General features: G+C 52.6%; 2 protein-coding genes across 4 annotated transcripts; one reads left to right on the plus strand and one right to left on the minus strand.

Annotated features, from left to right (window-relative positions):
• Window positions 1-506: 506 nt before the first annotated feature.
• fktn (fukutin) lies at window positions 507-3846 on the minus strand. Of its 2 annotated transcripts, none has more exons than XM_086134329.1 (10): window positions 3481-3846; window positions 3154-3213; window positions 2666-2866; window positions 2448-2594; window positions 1912-2042; window positions 1702-1834; window positions 1501-1630; window positions 1048-1181; window positions 831-955; window positions 507-745 (listed from the first exon to the last, which is right to left on the minus strand). In XM_086134329.1, the coding sequence occupies exons 1-10, from the start codon at window positions 3580-3582 to the stop codon at window positions 532-534; spliced, it is 1377 nt and encodes a 458-aa protein (XP_085990455.1). In that variant the 5' UTR covers window positions 3583-3846; the 3' UTR covers window positions 507-531. The 2 variants fall into 2 exon arrangements, with proteins under 2 accessions (XP_085990455.1, XP_085990456.1); XM_086134330.1 differs by having other exon boundaries at window positions 2666-2861; window positions 3481-3556.
• A 280-nt stretch (window positions 3847-4126) lies between these two features.
• apc (APC regulator of WNT signaling pathway) lies at window positions 4127-18064 on the plus strand. 2 transcript variants are annotated; one of them, XM_086134327.1, is made up of 17 exons: window positions 4127-4348; window positions 7673-7831; window positions 8699-8786; window positions 8932-9118; window positions 9205-9313; window positions 9434-9547; window positions 9616-9678; window positions 9753-9806; window positions 10523-10609; window positions 10672-10849; window positions 10924-11124; window positions 11208-11303; window positions 12150-12289; window positions 12391-12468; window positions 12547-12663; window positions 12749-12963; window positions 13027-18064. In XM_086134327.1, exons 2-17 carry the CDS (start codon window positions 7694-7696, stop codon window positions 17726-17728), a joined length of 6567 nt encoding a protein of 2188 aa, XP_085990453.1. In that variant the 5' UTR covers window positions 4127-4348; window positions 7673-7693; the 3' UTR covers window positions 17729-18064. The 2 variants fall into 2 exon arrangements, with proteins under 2 accessions (XP_085990453.1, XP_085990454.1); XM_086134328.1 differs by lacking the exon at window positions 4127-4348 and adding an exon at window positions 5887-6052.
• The last annotated feature ends 1273 nt before the right edge of the window (window positions 18065-19337 follow it).

Here is a 19337-nt window from a genome sequence, read left to right on the forward strand (position 1 = left end):
ACACAAATAATTCACCCCCGCATACTCGTGGTTTGGCACCCGCGAAATTGTTTTTTTAAATACTTTTTTGGGGGACTTAGAGAGGGGGCATTTTATTTTTCTGAGATTCAACCACATTCCCCCCCGCCATTTTTTCGTGGAAATTGTATATTGAATGTTTTCAGAACTTTTGTGATAAATTTGGGCACTATTTTGTTTTCTCCCCGATGCATTTTAATTGAAGATCAATTAAACGCGGATTTTTTGCGGATTTTCGCTTTTAGTCCCAGTCCCTCCCACCTGAAAATAGCAGCAGTTGACTGTATACCATTTGACTTGTAGCCATTCATGACACAAGTTACAAACACAACACACAGCTGTGGGGTGGCCATCTGTAATTTCAGGAAAATGTAAAATTTCCAGAAAAGCCAATGTATTTACGAGCCGGTCCTGGGCGTCATTGTTTGATACAAATGATACAGTCATTCAAAATATGATTGCAAGTCAACAAAGAAAAGCAAAAACAGTGTTTGTTTTTCAATTTATTGAGTGTCAAAACACTTGAATAAGCTCCTCCCACTGCGCGAGAGGCCACATCCCGTTTTCTTGGACGTTGCTGGGTGACGACTTCCAGTCCCATGTCCTCTGCGGGACGTCCCATGCCGCACCGTAATTGGCCACCACATAGTCCAGCGTATCGCACGGGACTCCCACTCGGACCTCCGCCAGCTCGGCCCAGCACAGCGAGAAGCGAGGGAATATGTACCTACAAGGCCAAAAAGAACCACATTGGTGACGCACCAATGTGGCTGCCCCCACTGCCATCGCAAACATGGCCGCCGTCCACCTACTTGAACTTCCTGCCGCTCCTGGCCTGCGTGCCGCCGTTCCAGATCAGGTCACCATCTTCATAGAAGAAGAAGATGTCCAGCTTGACGCCATCCCTCACAAAGGACAATTCCAGACTGTCCTCCACCTGACCGCCAAAAGAAAACCCCGCACACAATGGAGACTTTTCAAAATAAAACTTATCAAATGAGCAGAACTTAACGGTGACAAAATGATCACCTTCCCAAACTTGTGTTTGAGTGACAGTCCGGCATCCAGGAAGGCCGCAATGATATCAGGGCGATAGTCGCTGATGAAAATCCCAATGTCCACGTCGCGGCTGTACGTAATGAAGCTGCACTGCCTGAACCAGCCTGCAGGGGGCCACAGCTACAATGTTAGCTGATTCTGTGGCGCATGACTGTTAGCATGTTAAACGGACTTCATGTTAGAAGGCTACTAGTAGTCTGCTGTAATGCTAGAGGGGATTAGCCTGCTACCATACAATCGTACTACAGTTTCGTCCCACGTCATGGGGTAACTTCGACGAAAGCTCCATACAAAAACATGTTCGAGGGGTAACACTTCTAAGGGCAAAAATCCCCCCGTGCTTTAAGGTGACCGATTACGAGGAGACGTTCTCAAATTGTCTGTCAACACAGCGTGACTGAACGGTCCCATGTGTTTCTCTACCCAAGCAGGTGCCGCTGCTGATCCAGAAGGGGACGTGCAGACGTGAGAGGGTTTTGGCGGCCACCTGAAGCAAAGACTTGGCTTTGTTACGAAAATCCAGCGCCTCGGGTGATGAGTCGTCAGGGTAGAGCTGCGCACACACAAGCACACATGCATCATCGTTGGCATCACGTGACCAAATGAAAAGTTCAAAGGTCATACCCGCAGAAACCGTCGCGCGTCTCGGTAACGGCACTCCAGGAAGCGAGCGTGCCGATGGTGAGTTAGGAAGCCGGAGATGTTCAGAGGGATGGCGATATCCAGACCGTCCACGAGCGTCAGTATCAGCTGGGGCCTGCGGGTTGGGGGCGGGGGCAGCAAAGAGGTGTCATTCACTTCACACTGGACGCGGTGCCACCGCCGTGAAATCACCTGTCATAGGCGCCCGCATGGCGCCCGAAGTCCATCTGCGCGAAGGGCGCAAAGCCGTGGTCCGCGTTGGTTTTGAGTCGCAGCGGACCGTGCCACAAGTAGTCGCCGCTACGCTCATACAGGAAGACCACCTACAAACCATAAAAGTACTCTAATGGTGGAAAAGTTCAACAGGGAAAGCCAGTCACAGTCACATACTGGCTTAATTGAACTTGTCTGAGTAGAAATAAAAAGTACGCTCCATTAAAGCTAATACAACATACTGGATCAAAAAGGCTGGATTTTGCGGCTTCATTCATATTCCCAGAAATGCAACATTCATTAGAATGCTGTGTTTGGACTAGCGGGGCGGATAGAACATATCATTGGAAAGAACATCTTGGACATGATAATTCTAAGGATTGGGACAATTTGAAGTGAATCAAGGTCTCTCTGAGATGATCAAAATAGTTGTCCATTGACTTGTTCATAAATTCGTTGTCAATTAACTGTTGCAGCTGTAGACACCATGTTTGCAAACGTGTGGTCCCGCCCACCTGGATGATATAGCCATGGAGGCGGAGCAGGAGATGCAGGGGGATGTCTTCCCCTGACAGGAGGTCCAAACTGGCCAATCGAGGGTCTTCCCCTCGCACCTCCAGCAGCTCAAAGCCTTTCTCCTCGGCGGCCAATCGGAAGGCGGCCTGCCAAGACAGGAAGTCGGGGAAATCAGACAGTAGAGCCGGCGGGAGCGGCTGCATGGCGCTGCACTCACGTTGTAGGTCCACGCGTTGGCAAGAAGGCCGAAGGACGCCACCGCTTGGCCGCTGCACAGGAAGCTGCAGTGAGCCTCGCGCAGCGACCGCTCGCGCTCCAGCAAGGCATCCTGCGTCAGGAGCCCGAGCAGGGTGGGGTCGGCCAGGAACAGCGGCAGTTGGAAACGCCGCGACAACCGCAGGAACGTCTTCATGCTTTGCTGAGCAAACACCTCACATGACTCAATATGACACTTTGGGAAAGCTTTCACACCTCTTGGATCTTTTTCACATTTTTCCACCTTATTCCTCCTCTATGAACATGCCCGCATTGTACGCAAATAGGGTCTTTCTACATCAGGCATTTCACTTATTGAGGGGGTGGTCTGGAAAGTAACCAGGGTGGAGGCTAAGGGGTTTACTGTACGCATGAATGTTATTGCTGTGAGAATTTAAGTTGGGCACGTGATGAACAGAGCATCTGTCATCTCCATCATTCTCCACTCACCCATTGGAAGTCACTGGCGGTCATGTGACCAGGCGTGCGTCTCAGGATGTGCGGCCCGGTCTGGAAAATACATCACTTGTCATATCATGAGTACCTTGGCCTGTGGGCCCCCATTCTGGCTTAGTTTTTCTTTGTGATGCCGTTTCACATCCAAAACACTTATATGGAGACATGTTGGGTTTCAAATGACCCTTTAGTTGAATTACCACGCACGGTTAAAAAGTAGTAGTTAGAGTAGAAATTGCGTTAAAGACGGCGAACGTTGCCTCTATTTTTCATAATACTGCATGTCGCCCTGACGTGACGTCATATCTTCCGCCGTCTGACCTCGCTTGCGTAGTTCCGGTAGTAGCGGAGCTGGAAAAGCAGAAAAATTAGGCTGCTCGCGACCAACAGCCACAGCAGCGTCGTCCGGTTCACGCGAGGCATCTGCGCCGCATGTCCGCCGGAACACCAGCTCGGCTTCGGCTGCAAGCACCGCAACAGAACTCCAAAACTCGTCGCCGAGATTCAGCCGGTCGCCATCTTGTTCATCGCTCTGCATGAACAATCGGTCACTTCCGCTTTCTTCTTTTTTTTGGTATTCAAATACTGTACCCAATGTAGCAGTTCTTTTTCGAAAATGGATTAGTTGAAATATATGTGTTATTTTCTATTTACTCGTTTCAATAAATCATGTCTTAATGGATTCGTTGTAATCAAATAAAGTATTATATAATGGTCCAGCACTCTCCCACGACCCTGTTCAGGATAAGCAGTGTTGAAAATGGATGGAGGTGCAGTATATATAAAGTTTTCAAATCCCAAATTAAAATGAAGTACGACATGGGGTAAATATCCACGAAGTAATCAACATTAATTTAGCTGCATATCAAGTATTGTATCTCAAGGGGATAACTTTGGAGCGTGACGTCGTTTTGACCCCGCCCCCCCCTCCCCATCCATGCATGCGTGTGCGCGGACACTCTCACAACCCCTGCACGCACGCGCTCAGAAACAAGATGGCGGGCCGCCTACGGTCCGAGTTGAAAAGTGAAAAGTTGACCGAAAAGTTGGACTAGCGCAGCGTTTGTATGCCGACGTGACATTCCGCCGCCGCCGGCGCTTTGGCCGCTTTTCCATCCACGCTTTGGCCACCTGTCGCTGATGTTGTCGTCGATGAACGACACTTTGATGCTTTTCGGGAACACACAAGGTAAGAAGAAGCATCATGCTCTTAGCTTAGCTTATTTTAACTTAGCATCGGCTAAGCTTTAGCATAGCTGCGTGCTAAGACGTTCGGATGAAACAAACACCGTCACACTCTTCGAGCGACGTGCTCGTTTGAGAGACTAAACGTGTGTTTCTGCAATCTGCTGCTCGTCGTTAGCAGTAGTTGGCAGCCTGTCTGCTAAATGCTTCTGATGCTCATGCTGTTGTTGTTACTGTACGACAATACGTAGACGGTGTGAAAATGTTGACAAATTATTTTAAGATAAAGAGTTGCTGTCATCGTATTGTTAATAATACGAAATGGTTCTCGTCCAAGTCCCACAGTGAATGTCTAATCAGTGTTTCTTACTGTCAAATATTTTAGGAAAGGTGGTGACAATGGTGGTGTTGTGAAGTGAGCATGTGATTTGCTTATTTGGCATGTTTGTTTTCTGTTTCAAATAGCGGCACTAAGCCTTTTTTCCAGTCGCTGTTGGGAAGCCACCAACATATCATGCAATGCAACACACCAAGATATGATACCATACAACCAACACATTATAAGATACGATACAATGCACAAATCGATACATGATATTCTACAACAGAGGTGCAATGATTAATTGGTGAAACGACAATCATTTATCTGATTCATCAATAATTATTGTTCTTAATTCATGAATCGTTTAGTGACCGTGTTTCACCAAAACATTTCCAAACCCCGTGAATACCACCCTTTCAGCAATAAATATTCTCCGGTTTCTGTCATCCTTCATGAAAGCCAATGGATCGATTATCTTTTGTGTTGAATCAAAACAAGACATTTTGCAAATATCTGCAATTATCCTCGAATACCAACAACTATTTTGCCTTTTCTTGACATGTTATGAACCAAACCCACAATTGAATCTCCAGTAATTTGTGCCAAAATAATAAACAGAATAATCGATTATCAAAATAATTGTTAGTTTGCAGCCCTAGTACAATAAAACATGAAAACACACTAACAACACTACATTATGCAACGTAACGTGAAATCCAGGCATTAGCCAGTGGTCCCCAAACTCCTCAGTGCTACTGACTGTTTTTATGCGACAATATATTTTGAAACGAACCCAAACAAACGATTACAAATATTACGCACACTTAGCTGCACTTCAACAATCCGTGGTCATATTCCGATAAGTCTTGAGACAGTGAAACCTAAACGTGTCTGTCATGGCGTTTGTTAGTCTCTTATGAATCAAGTTCATGCCCTCTTTAGCAAGTCAGTTGTCCGCCTCGATGCATTAAAATGATTACTGTTTTGTTACATCCTCACAATGCTTGCCATGTGTTGATGAAATCAACCCCCCCCCCCCCCCAATGCCGTTGTAATGGGCGTCAGTTATACGCAGACTTTTGCCGTTTACGGGCCAGCCTGGTACCTAAGCCCCCCGCCAATAGCCCAGGTCCCCTGTAATCCATTTTTACGAAAACTGACTTGTCACTTGACTGTGACATCCACACGCACAGAACGTGGTAACCCCGTCAGTGTGCTGGCTGCATCTCAGGCACAGCGTGCCGGGAGAAGCAGCGGGCGGGGTGGGCTAGGGGTAAAGCCCCTCCCTCCTCCCCGGCAAGCGTGTCTCCCGATTGGCCGACGCTGGGCCCAGCTGATGCTTGTGTCAGACACGGCGGAGGAGCTGATGGAGGCAACAGCGATGGGGTGAGCTGCCATTTTCTCTCTTTATTCGCGTTCTGCTCGCATTCCAGTGCCCGGCGTCCGCTCCTTGGCTCTTTGTTCTTGGGCGAGCTCGCCGGTAGGAAGCGCGAAGGGGGTTGGTGATTGCAGGAAGGCAGGGTGGGCGGATAGTGAGGGAGGGGGGTGGCGGCGGCAGTGGGGGGTGGCGAGGCAACCTCCTGTCATTGTCTCCGTTCTGCTTCTTCTCTCTGTCGGTGTTGCGAGCCTCAATAAGCCACCACGAAGGGGACCATCGGGGTGGGGTGGGGGGGATTAAGATGTAGGCCGAGAAAATGGCCGACCACTAATGGAGGATGACGAAGGGGAGGTGATGAAGGATCTTCTTGCCTTGCCTCCTATAACCGCGTATGTGATGGGTGGATGCGTGTTGCAGAGAGTCCAAATCTGAAACTGATCCATCTTTATTCACATTGCGCTTTAACAACAGCTGCCGATGTAACAAAGTGCTTGACAAAACATTTAACATAAAATAATACAATGCCTGTAATGTTTTTCAAGGCAACTGCAATCCAATCGGTTTCAAGCCACATCATCCAGTCTGTAAATAGCTACATTCCGTGACCTTGCCTGCAACTCAAAACATTCATTCCCCATTCCAATGCCTCTCTTAAGACAACAGTGTAGGAAATAGTTAACATTTCAGTTTTTAAGCAATGTATAGTAGTCACAAAATTCGAAAGAATGCAGAGAATTACTGTACATGTCCAGATTTCGTTTGAGGGTCCATCTGGTGTACATGACGTGGCCACCAGGTGGCAGTATAATACTTCCACGAAGACAGAAGACGTTCATAATTCCGATCTATTTCCCCCCCTCCGCCCCCTCCCGATGTAATATATCCGATTTTTAAAATGTTATTTTATTTCACGTTAATTCGGACTTGTTTCAAATTCAACCCAGCCGTCTTCTACATGTGGGTGTTGTCAGTCACACGCTCAGGTGACGCTCATCCGACCGACACATCATTGAAAGGCGACACGCGTCGCAATTCATAGCGACGGCGGACAAAATGAACATTCACTGGCCAAAGTAAGATAAAATCAAATGTTTCACTTCATAAGCCGTCAGCTCCGGTTGCACACAAAAGCCTAGAAATGATTTGGTTAAGAACGTCCTTGGAATTGCCTCACATGCGTCAGACGTGAGGCCGACACGGTCTTTTGCCACTTGATGGATGTGTTGTACTGTTTTTTTTTTTTGTGTGTGTGTGTGTGTGTTTTTGGAAATCAGATGTTAAGAGTAATAGTTGAACTGTTATTCTGTTTATTTTCAAAACATGCTTGGTAAGCAAATCATGTGTGTCAACAACATTCAGATTGAAGACAATTTTGGTACAAATTTGAGCAAGAAACATGAAGTGGTTCGCATATGTTTTGCTAATATCACACATAGTTGTATATCAATGCCGCACTTCCCCCGGGGAACATCGACGGTCGCCGTTGCATGCCGACAGAATTGTCCATCGATGTGTGTAAGAGGTCACGGCAACGCTTTGACGACAGGCTTTGCACAGTGGCCACGTTGCTGACCTTGACATGTTTTTTGTTGATGTCGTCGTTATTTGCACGCATGCGGCCGTGTCAGGTCAGAGGCCAGCGGGACAAGATGTCGGCGGGGGCGTCGTACGACCAACTGCTGAGGCAGGTGGAGGTGCTGAAGATGGAGAACTCCAACCTGCGACAGGAGCTGCAGGACAACTCCAACCACCTCACCAAACTGGAGACCGAGGCGTCCAACATGAAGGTGCGCGTTGTGGGGGGCGGGGCTACTTTGACTCAGCAGAGTTTCAGCCCATCATCCTTCTTAAATAGAAAAAAAAAAAACCTTCATTGCCATCGACTGTCTCAGTTGTTGTTTCATCCTTGCACCGCTGCTTAAACCAATCTTTCAAAATCCGTCACACATTCTTCATGACCTTTAATTGTCCCACTTTTGCACACGCTCCTTTTGTCCTGTTACTTCCTGGTGCTTTTTCCTGCTTCCTGCCCGGATACACACACATACACACACACACACACACACACACACACACACACACACACACACGCACTTGCACATAATGTCTCCGCGTCCTGTTTCCTGCCTGCTGGGCGGCGCTGCCTTCACGTGTGGCATTGCCCCTGTATTGTTGTTGTTGTCGCTGCTGCTCGACACCATGGCGCTTTATGAACGCTGTCGCTTGATTGTGGTGAGTCGCATTGTTTTATTATTGTACAACACACATCGATTTTTCTTGGGAATTATTGCGCTGGCTGTGCGTGATTGCAGTCGCCGGTCAGACGGCGGTTGTCATTGCTGTAAGGAGTCAGCTGATTTTTCAGCAAACACGACTTTTCTGTGTTCTTTTGTTCCTTCTGTCATGCGAATACATGTCGCAGTCTGCTGCCCCCTGGTGGGCATACCGCATTATTTTGGGGTGGGGGCCATTCCAATATTTGGCAAAAATAAATAAATAAATAGTGAGTGAGTTTCCATGTTCATTCCGAATGTCACGCGTGTCTTTCGGGTGCCGCTGAAGTTCGCGGACGCAAACCTTTAGTCTTGCGGCAGTTGAGACCACGCCCACTTGACTCTCACACAGGAAGTCACCTTTCTCTTCCTCCGAACTAGGAAGTGCTGAAGCAGCTTCAGGGCACCATAGAAGAAGACGCTGAGGAGGCGTCAGGCTCTCAGCTGGAGCTCATCGTCAGACTGAAAGGTAAACGGGGCCTCCACTGTTTTTTGCATTTTCTGCGCGGTCAATTTGAAGTCACGTGCTGTTTTTTTTTTTTTTCCTGGAAATGAGCCGAGAAATTGCAAGCGGCTACTTTTTTTTTTGTTTTTGTCAACTCGCTTTTGCACAGAGATGAGCCTGGACCCTGCCGCATTTAAAGGCCGGCCGAGGCCTCCGGTGCCACCTTCCTCTTCATCCAGCTCCGCCTCATCTGGCGGAGGTTCCTCCGGTTCGGGCATGTCGGCATCGCGGAGGGAGCCGCCGTCTGCATCCAGAGATGGCCACGCGCGGTGCCTGGAGGATCTGGAGAAGGAGAGGTAGGGAGCACTCTGTGAACGCTGCCACCGGGAGCCTCCTAAACGAAAACTTTCTCTGCTCTCTGATTGGCTGTGGCTGTCGACAGAGCCCTCCTATTGGCTGAGCTGGAGAAGGAGGAGAAAGAGAAAGGCTGGTACTACGCTCAACTTCTCAACCTGACCAAGAGGATCGACAGTCTGCCTCTCAGCGAAAATGTAAGTGCCACGTTTCATTTTGTATCGAGAAAAAAGAATAGAATGTCAATTTTGCAGTTGCAGCGAGACGTTCACATACACTATATAAATGGACCTGTGCACTTGTGTGCATGTTTTCAGTTCACACTGCAGACAGACATGAGTCGTCGTCAGCTGGAGTTTGAAGCTCGCCAGATCCACGCCGCCATGGAGGAACAGCTGGGCTCCCGTCAGGAGATGGAGAAGCGAGCCGAGGTCGGCCGTCACCGGCGCGCGGCGCTTCTTTTGTGTGCGTTCGGCTCTAAATGTGCGCCCGTTTGCAGGCTCGCACGGCTCGTATCCACCAAATCGAGAGAGACATTGTCAAGCTGGGAGCTCGACTGCAGGTACGCTTTCGCTGAGGTTGTGTGTTGAAGGAGGCGTGAAGCTTGCTCATCCGTTTTGGTGCTCGTCTGTGCAGATGGAAGCTTCTCAAGGCTCCAATGAGAGCGGCGGCGGTCTGGGCGTGTCTCAGGTCAGTTGAAAAGAAGACCGGGGGATTTGATTCATTGTGAAATTCATGTTGTAATGATAGACGGATCCCAGAAGGTGGTGATGTCACAACGCTTTGGAGTTTAGATCAGCACGGTTTAAGCAGAAGATAAATATTAGGCGGAGAGTCTTGTCGTGTGAGTTCGGAGGGAGAGAAACGCCAACACGTCGCAGGTCAGACAAGTTTCGGCCCTTGAATAGGCATGGGTTGATTACTGTGGTTTTCAAAAGACTCGGCATCAAATACCGAAACTCTCAGTCACCGGTAATGAGCTCTTTTCTTTTTGGAGGGGACTTCTAAGCAGGGCACACTCTGATTGGCTGCTTGCAGCGATTGATAAATGAGCCGCCTCTTTGAAATTAGTGAGAGGCCAACAGATTTTTTTTCCTTCCCCTGCCTTTTCAGATGAGCAAAGAGGGGAGGGGTGAGCAGTTAGGACCTGGAGACAATTTTTTGGGGAGGGTGGGTGGGTGAAAACTCTTTTCCTTTGATAAGTTAAGTGAATATATTGTGACAGGGAAGAGTATTTTGTGGGTCCTGTCAAATCAGTCCAAAGGTTATCGATAGGCTGGCAGTCAATGAGTATCAGCTAAAAGTTTTTGTTTTGGATTTAAAACCAAAGTCTGTCACTTTTTCAATTGGGAATTCAATGTGGAAAGGGCGAACGGTAAATTCCAATGTTCCTCATTGGTCTGCAGAACGCAGCCGCTCGATTGGAACACGAGCCGGCCAATGAGACGGCCTACCCTGTGCCTCGGCGAATCACCAGCCACCTTGGAACAAAGGTAAGGTCCCGGCCGGGCCGGCGGACCTCGATCCGATGCTGACGGCGCATGTCCCTCTGCAGGTGGAGATGGTGTACAGCCTTCTGTCCATGCTGGGGACACACGACAAGGACGACATGTCCCGCACGCTGCTTGCCATGTCCAGCTCGCAGGACTCGTGCATCGCCATGCGCCAGTCAGGCTGCCTGCCGTTGCTCATCCAGTTGCTGCACGGCAATGACAAGGACTCACTGTTGCTAGGTAGCGGCTGCCGGGAGGGAGCTCCTCACCTGCCGCCTCGGCCCTTCCACTCACGTCCTCCTTTTGTTGCCTAGGTAACTCCCGCGGCAGCAAGGAGGCCCGCGCCCGCGCCTCGGCCGCACTGCACAACATCGTACACAGTCAGCCCGACGACAAGCGGGGGCGGCGGGAGATCCGCGTGCTCCACCTGCTGGAGCAGGTGCGGCATTACTGCGAGGCCTGCTGGAGCTGGCAGGAAAACCACGAGAGGGGTCTGGAGCAAGAGGACAACCCCAGTGAGTGAGAGCGGTCGCCGCCGGCAGCCACGAGAGCTTGTCTCACTTGTTTTTCTTGACGTGCGCGTCCGTTCGTGCGGCAGTGCCCTCGCCCGTCGACCACCAGATCTGTCCCGCCGTCTGCGTCCTCATGAAACTTTCCTTCGACGAGGAACATCGGCACGCCATGAACGAGCTTGGTGAGCTACCAGAGGGGCATCAAAGTATCCCATGATGCATTGCATAAGAGACGGAAAAGAGATTTTTATTTCCCAGGGTGTTGTCCACGTGTACAATACGTCTTTATTTAAATAGACGTATACCGTATTGGCCCGAATATAAGACGGTGTTTTTTGTATTGAAATAAGACTGAAAAAGTGGAGGTCGTCTTATATTCGGGATCTAGACATTATACCCATTCACGACGCTAGATGGCGCCAGATATCATTGAAGCGAATGCTGAACTTGACTCCCAGGCCAAAGCGAACCCGTCACGAAGAATAAAAATAAAAATAGCGGTAGCACGATGAAGAAAAATAGAAAATAGCGGTAAGAAAGAAAAGAGAAGAAAATAATAGAAGAGATAACAGAAAATGGGGAAACGTAGCGACAATCGAAGATCGGCCAGGTTAACCGGCAGCTGAGGCGAAGTTATGATGTCATTTACATTTCAAAAACCAGAAGCCATTCATTTACGAATGTGATTGCACTTTACATATTTAAATGCTCAGATATTAAGATTTGAATGAGGCCAAATAACATGCTTTTTCTCTCGAATATATGGTTAGAATCATTTGTTTCAGATGTACTGTAATTGTTTTCTGTATAAAAATTAATTTGGTGATCAAAAAGTCTTTTTTCAAACTTGAGTCTTGAAAAAGAGGGGGCCGTCTTATCATCAGGGCCGTGTTATATTCGGGCCAATACGGTAATTGTCATCCTCTAAACGTGATCACATTTGTGATCATTATGTTGCCTGTATTCATCGTTTAAACCAATGGTTGTCAACATTTTTTTTTCCAAACTCCGTGTCCCCCTGCGCTCAGGTGGTCTGCAGGCGGTGGCGGAGCTGCTGCAGGTGGACTGCGAGATGTTGGGCCTGAGCGGCGACCACTACAGCATCACGCTGCGCCGCTACGCCGGCATGGCGCTCACCAACCTGACGTTTGGAGACGTGGCCAACAAGGTTGACTGGCGGTCACCAAGCGTAGATGGCACCGCTCCGTGTCAGTAGCTTTTGTCTTGTATGTGAGAGTTTCTACCCCCTTTGCCTTTTGTGCTCATCAGGCCACGCTGTGCTCCATGAAGGGCTGCATGCGCGCCATGGTCACACAGCTCAAGTCTGAGAGTGAAGACCTGCAACAGGTGCGACCGACCTCTTGTCTTGTCGCCGGCCGGCAACGAGGGTTTTTGTCGCAAGCCCACATGTCAATCATCCGTCAGGTGATCGCGAGCGTGCTGAGGAACTTGTCGTGGAGAGCGGACGTCAACAGCAAGAAGACGCTGCGGGAGGTGGGCAGCGTGCGGGCGCTCATGGGCTGCGCCTTGGACGTCCAGAAGGTGAGTTGCGGGGACGGCGAAAGGAATGGCGGGGGCGTGCCGAGTGCCTTGAAATGTGACCATCTTGGTGTACCCACTCGGGTAGGAGTCCACGCTGAAATCCGTACTGAGCGCGCTGTGGAACCTGTCGGCGCACTGCACGGAGAACAAGGCCGACATCTGCTCGGTGGACGGCGCGCTGGCCTTCCTGGTGGGAACGCTGACGCACCGCAGCCACACCAACACGTTGGCTATCATCGAGAGCGGAGGCGGCATCCTGAGGAACGTCTCGAGCCTCATCGCCACCAACGAGCCGTATAGGTGAGCCGGCTCATCCGCCCCGCCGCGCTCACGGGCTTGACCACTCGCACGTCTCGTTTGCAGGCACGTCCTGCGGGAGCACGGCTGCCTGCCCACGCTGCTGCAGCATCTCAAGTCGCACAGTCTGACCATTGTGTCAAACGCCTGCGGAACCCTCTGGAACCTTTCGGCACGCGACGCCAAGGATCAGGAGGCGTTGTGGGAGCTGGGCGCCGTGGGAATGCTGCGGAATCTCATCCACTCCCGCCACAAAATGATCGCCATGGGCAGCGCCGCCGCCCTGCGCAACCTGATGGCCAACCGGCCGGCTCGCTACAAGGACGCCAGCGTGGTTTCGCCGGGCGCCGGGGCGCCCTCGCTGCACGCCCGCAAGCAGAAGGCACTGTTCAAGGAGCTGGACGCCCAGCAGCTGTCCGAGACTTTCGATAACATCGACAACCTCAGCCCCAAGGCGGCGCACAGGAAGGGGCGGGGCTGCGGCGGGGGCGGAGTGGCGAATGCCGCGCGCTCGTATGCCAACACGCCGGTCCTGTCCAGTCCCAAAAACGCAGACGGGTCAAAGCGAAGTGCAGACGACGCGGCGTACGCGCGGCCCGTCTTCGCCGCTAACGTGCGGGCGTCCAGCGACAGCCTCAACAGCGTCACCAGCGCCGACGGCTACGGCAACCGCGGGAAAACCAAACCCTCGTCGGAACCGCTCTACTCCTCGGATGACAGCGGCGCCAACAGGTGCTGCGTCTACAGGAAGTACCCGGCCGACCTGGCTCACAAGATACGCAGCGTCAACCACATGGCGGACGATGACGGCACGGAGGTGGACACGCCCATCAACTACAGCCTTAAGTACTCGGACGAGCAGCTGAATTCCGGGAGACAGAGTCCGAGCCATCGCAGTAGAATCGAGACCGACGACGACGACGGGCAGGCCAGCGGTCTGAGGATGCGCAGCGACGGCGCCGCCTGCGCCGCGACCAACGGTCGAGTGCCGCAGGCGCCGGCCTCGCATTACATCGTCACGGCGGCATCCAACTATGGCGGCGACCCCGCGCCAGAGCAGCCCATCGATTACAGCTTAAAATACGGCGACGTTTCACGCAAGCCTCTCTTCAAGGTCGAAGACGCGCCGGATAGCGCCCGATCGCCGCCCGCGGCGTCTTCCGCCGGTAAGCCGCCACCGCCTCACCTGCCACCCAAAGGTCACCAGGAGTCGACGCAGACCTACTGCGTGGAGGACACGCCCATCTGCTTCTCCGGAGGAAGCTCTCTGTCCTCGTTGTCGCCAGAGGAAGAGGAGGAGGATGCTGACGTCGTGGCGAGGAAGAGACGAGGGCCCGGCGACGAGGAGCGGCAGCAACAGCAGCGGCAGCAGCAACGGCGCCGGCAGCACAAAGAAGTGGAGAGTCAGACGGCCCTCGCCGGCGCCCCTGCCGCACGCGGAAGGCGGGCCCACCACCACGCTCACGCCCACCACCCTCAGGCGACGTCGGGGGCCCGCACCCCGAAGAGCCCGCCGGAGCGGCCGTACGCTCAGGAGACGCCGCTCATGTTCAGTCGTTGCACGTCGGTCAGCTCCCTGGATAGTTTCTCCACTTCCTCCATCGCCAGCTCGGTGCGCTCCAGCGAGCCGTGCAGCGGCATGCCGAGCGGCGTCGTCAGCCCGAGCGACCTGCCCGACAGCCCCGGCCAAACCATGCCCCCCAGCCGCGCCAAGACGCCCCCGCCGCAGGCCCCGCCGCTGCCGCCGCCTCCCGCCCAGGGGGAGGAAGAGGAGAAGGCCGCCGAGAAGGAGGCGGAGGAGAGCAGCGCCGACGTCCTACTGCACTTTGCGACTGAGAGCACGCCACACGGTTTCTCCTACGCCTCCAGTCTGAGCGCGCTCAGTCTGGACGAACCCTTCATCACGACCGACATGAAGCAAGACGGCAGCCGGGACGACGGCCAAGACCTGCGCAAAGAGGAAGCGGCGTCTCAGCGGGTCCTCCAAGAGTCCGACGATGACGACGACACTCAGATCCTGGAGGCGTGCATCATCATGGCCATGCCCAAGTCGTCACGGAAACCAAAGAAGCAACCGCAGCAAGGCAAAGCCAGCCAGCTTCCCGTCTACAAGCTCCTCCCCCCGCAGAGGAAGGAGCCGCTGCCCGCCGAGGAGGTGCCCCGAGTCTACTGTGTGGAGGGAACGCCGCTCAACTTTTCTACCGCGACATCCCTCAGCGACCTCACCATCGACTCACCGCCCAATGAGGAGGCCAACGCCGCCCCGCCTGCCGCCGCGCCGCCCACTGCGCCCGCCGCCTCGCTAGCACGCCGCACCGGACTTCCAGAGGGGGAGAATGGTGACGACATCTTGGCCGAGTGCATCAGCGCCGCCATGCCCAAAGCCAAACCCAGGAAGCCCATGAGAGCATCCGCCAGTGGTGAGACGGCCCAACCCCCTCCTCCTACAGCCCCGCCCCTTTTTAGCCCCCAGCAACACAAGAAGCCCACAGGGCCCACAGGACCCACCGGACGTCCCTCGTCCACCGCGCCGGTGAAGCCGACGTCGCCCGTGAAGCCCACCCAGCGCGCGGCCTCGGCGAAAGTCAAGCCGGGTTTCGCCTTCGACTCCCCGCATCACTACACCCCCATCGAGGGCACGCCCTGCTGCTTCTCTCGCAACGACTCGCTGAGCTCGCTTGACTTCGACGACGATGACAAAGTCGAAGACCGGAAGCGCGACGAGGACAGGAAACGGGATGAAGACAGGAAGCGGCACGAGCGGGACAAAAAAGCGGCGACTGTCTTCCCTCAAAGCAAAACCGGCGCCAACCCGCCCGCCTTGGACGAGAAGCAGAAGTTCGCCATCGAGGACACGCCTGTCTGCTTCTCCAGGAACTCGTCGCTCAGTTCGCTGAGCGACATCGACCAGGAGAACAACAACAACGAGTTTGCAGCCCCGCGCCAGCCACATCAGGTGGATGACGACGGCGCCGGGTCCGCGGCGCTTCCTTCCACGCGGGCGCACCCTAAAGCGCGCCTGTGCGGCTACACGCCCAAAGCCTTCCATGTGGAGGACACGCCTGTCTGCTTCTCCAGGAACTCCTCGCTCAGCTCCCTCAGCATCGACTCTGAAGATGACCTCCTGCAGGAGTGCATCAGCTCCGCCATGCCCAAGAAGAAGAGAAAGAGTGCCGCTGCCGCAGCCGCGCCGCCCCCTGCCGCCGCCGCGCCGCTTCCTGCGCCCAAAGAGGAGGATGACATCCGAGCTGAAGAGGAGCCATTGGAAGTACCGCGTAGCCCCGCCTCCCCCGACTCCGAATCCTTTGATTGGAAGGCCATTCAAGAAGGCGCCAACTCCATTGTCAGCAGCCTCAATGCCGCCGCCGCCTCGTCGCTGTCCCGCCAAGGGTCATCGGACTCCGATTCTGTGCTGTCCCTCAAATCCGTGGGTTCGCCGTTCCACCTGCCACCACCCATGAGCGACCCCCCCGAGGAGGGCGGGGAGTCCAAACGAGGCGCGAGGGTGGTCAAACCGTCTGCGGATGACAAAAAGAAGAAAGATGAAGATGAAGAGGAGCTGAAGGCATTGAGGGGTGGGAAGAAGGTGTACCGGAGTCTCATCACCGGCAAGCCCAGGGCGGAGCTAGCGGCCAGGGGGAGGAGCAAACCGAGAACGGCCGCTGCGGCCAAAGCGCCAGGAAGCGGCGACTCGTCGCGGGATTCCACACCGTCGCGTTCCTCTCAGAGAGGAGGGAGACCCTCACAGCTACCGCGTACAGCCTCCCCAGCCACCCCAAAAGCAGCTGCCAAACCTGCCGCGGGAGCGGCCAAGGGCCTGGCCAGTGTCCCAAAGAAGGAGAAAGCAGATGCGGAGAAACCCACACTCGTCCGTCAGTCCACTTTTATCAAGGAGGCGCCCAGTCCTACGCTCAAGAGGAAGCTGGAGGAGTCCACCGGGGCGACGTGTCGCTTGGGCGACAGCGGCAGCGCATCTGGAGCGACGTCTCGCAGACAGGACGCTGTCCGCTCGCAATCGGAGAGCCCGTCTCGCCCTCAGGACGCCGCCTCCACGTCGTCGTCACGCTTGAGTCGCACGGGAACTTGGAAGCGCGAGAGCAAACATTCCACCTCACTGCCCCGAGTGGGCACCTGGAAGCGAACCGGAAGTTCTTCCTCCATTCTCTCGGCCTCGTCCGAGTCAAGCGAGAAGGGCCGAAGCGAGGAGGAGGCCGGCCTCCGATCCAAGGGAACGTGGCGACGGGCCAAGAGCGCCGGTGTGGGAGAACCCTCGGATGGCGCCGGCCGGGCCGACAACTCCGACGAAGTCTGGGTGCGTCTGGAGGATTGTCCTGTCAACAACCCGCGCTCGTCTTCCTCTTGCTCAGCCCGCTCACCCAATGCGCCGCCCGTCATCCCCAGCCCCGCCCCCTCCAAAATCCCCTCTTCCTCCTCCTCTTCCGCTTCCTCCAACCTGAACTTACGCCGTAGCTGTGACAGCCTCGACGACAAGCCGCCGCCGCCTCAGCAACGCCTTCAGCAACGTAGTGGCGCCGTGGCCGCCAGGGTCAGCCCCTTCAACTACACGCCCAGTCCCAGGAAGGGCAACCCTGACTCGGCCGCGCTGCCCGCAGCCTCCGCCGCACCCTCCCCCGCCACGTCCGCTACGCCCACACGGCCCTCGCTTATTCCCACTCCCGTCACCAAAAAGCGGGAGCCCAAGGGCGGCGAAGGAGGAGGAGGAGGCGGTGGCGGTGAACGCGGCTCCTATATTGTCACATCCGTATGAAAGCCACTCGACTTAAGCCCCGCCCCTATCTACCCCGCTCTCCCCCTTATTGGCCAGACTCAGCCATCAGTCAGTCAGGCTGGCTGTCTTTTTCTACCACTAACGATGTGTAGCGCTTAGCTCGTATTTCCGCATGCTCCCGCAACTCCCCCCGAGAGACCCCCCCCCCCCCCGCCCCCTCCCACCCACCCCCAAGAAGAAGACGCTGTTTAGCGGATCCTGTTCGTGTGGACGTTGTTGATGTTTTCACTGACAAACACTGTAATGCCTAACTTATTAATTTAAATGTTTTTGGCAACATAAGACAAGAATAAAAGTCAAGATTTTAGCTCTCAACACCTTTGTCGTGCATCCTGGGGGCGCCAACAAACAAATGTACCTGCTGTGGTGCCTTAAGCTACGAGTCCAATTATTTCCAAGATGCATTCCATTTGAAATAAATGGAATGTAATTGATCCATTGCACCCACTCCAAAAAAAAAAAAATGTGTATAAAAACACACTTACGTTTTCCCTCTGCAAACACGTAACATGCCAAATTCCGATCCACTAATAATTTTGGAGGTTCCCTCCATACTGGAATGGTCATATCTCAATTTATTCATCAATCGATTTAGTATGTGCCATGACTTACTTGGATGAATAAATGATAACAATGCTTTCTAGTGGAAGAGAATTTGAGTGTTCTGCCTGTGACCATCATTTTTTAAAATATGCAATTAGTTTACATTGCTGCTCCATTGGAACGGAAATCTGGTGTGAACTGAGAAGTCGGGCTCCCTTCTTGAGCCAAAATATTTAATGCCTTGTTTATTTGGGAAAAAAAAGATTTTGACTGGCTGGTATGAAGTGTTACAGCACATTCAGTTTCCATTTCCCGATATGGGAGAGAAGTGTGAAAATTTGGGGATTTTTTTTTGGTTTGCTTGTTTGTTTAATTATTATTTAAATAATATCGCCGGCGTTGTGCGGAATCATCACACTTCTCAAAACCTCAAGTTTCAATTGGGTTTGTTCCATGATCAAAAATAGCAAGACATTTCCAACACTCAATTTTTTTTTTTCTTTTACCTATACGTAAACATGGCACACGCACGCACACCCACGTACGGACGAGATTTCCCAGATTTTGACAAATGAAGATTCGTCCTAACGCCACGATGCATATGTAATGTTCTATATATACTGTATATGTACATATATTGTGTTGACATGAATAATTAATTATGTATTATAACCCCTAATAAACGCATGTGGAACCGTTGACTCATATCGACAGTATTAAAAATAAAACCATTTGGATCGCGTCGTCGCACGTACGAGGACTACAGAAAAGCAGTGTAAAGGTATGTTGAATTTTTGCAGAAACACCGGTGTAATCTGCGCGTGTGCAGATATCCGCCCGACATTTGGAAACGTACGCTTCCTTCCTAAAACAAAACAAAATCTTGAATTGTAATTATGACCAGTATTTGATCGTTTCATATCAAAGATCTGCTTTTGTTCAACAGTATAGGTTCATTCTAATTACTTGTGTTCGTAGTGTTACTTTTTGTCGTAGCATTTAATTTGTTGAATCTTTTATTTTTCAAGGCGTAGCGGAAGTTCTC

Source organism: Hippocampus guttulatus, chromosome 17, assembly GCF_054856545.1.
Source record: "Hippocampus guttulatus isolate MCC_2025c chromosome 17, RoL_Hgut_1.0, whole genome shotgun sequence".
In the NCBI taxonomy this organism is placed as follows: Eukaryota; Metazoa; Chordata; class Actinopteri; order Syngnathiformes; family Syngnathidae; genus Hippocampus; species Hippocampus guttulatus.

What these genes read in the sequence shown, in the direction of transcription:
- fktn (XM_086134329.1), bottom strand. Translation starts at nt 3,582, where the DNA reads ATGCCTCGCGTGAACCGGACGACGCTGCTGTGGCTGTTGGTCGCGAGC. An exon ending in ACCGGAACTACGCAAGCGAG is followed by an intron (nt 3,214 to 3,480) that starts GTCAGACGGCGG and finishes TGTATTTTCCAG; the next exon opens with ACCGGGCCGCACATCCTGAG. An exon ending in CAGCAGCGGCACCTGCTTGG is followed by an intron (nt 1,182 to 1,500) that starts GTAGAGAAACAC and finishes GGCCCCCTGCAG; the next exon opens with GCTGGTTCAGGCAGTGCAGC.
- apc (XM_086134327.1), top strand. Translation starts at nt 7,694, where the DNA reads ATGTCGGCGGGGGCGTCGTACGACCAACTGCTGAGGCAGGTGGAGGTG. An exon ending in GCGGTCTGGGCGTGTCTCAG is followed by an intron (nt 9,807 to 10,522) that starts GTCAGTTGAAAA and finishes ATTGGTCTGCAG; the next exon opens with AACGCAGCCGCTCGATTGGA. An exon ending in CAAGGACTCACTGTTGCTAG is followed by an intron (nt 10,850 to 10,923) that starts GTAGCGGCTGCC and finishes TTTGTTGCCTAG; the next exon opens with GTAACTCCCGCGGCAGCAAG.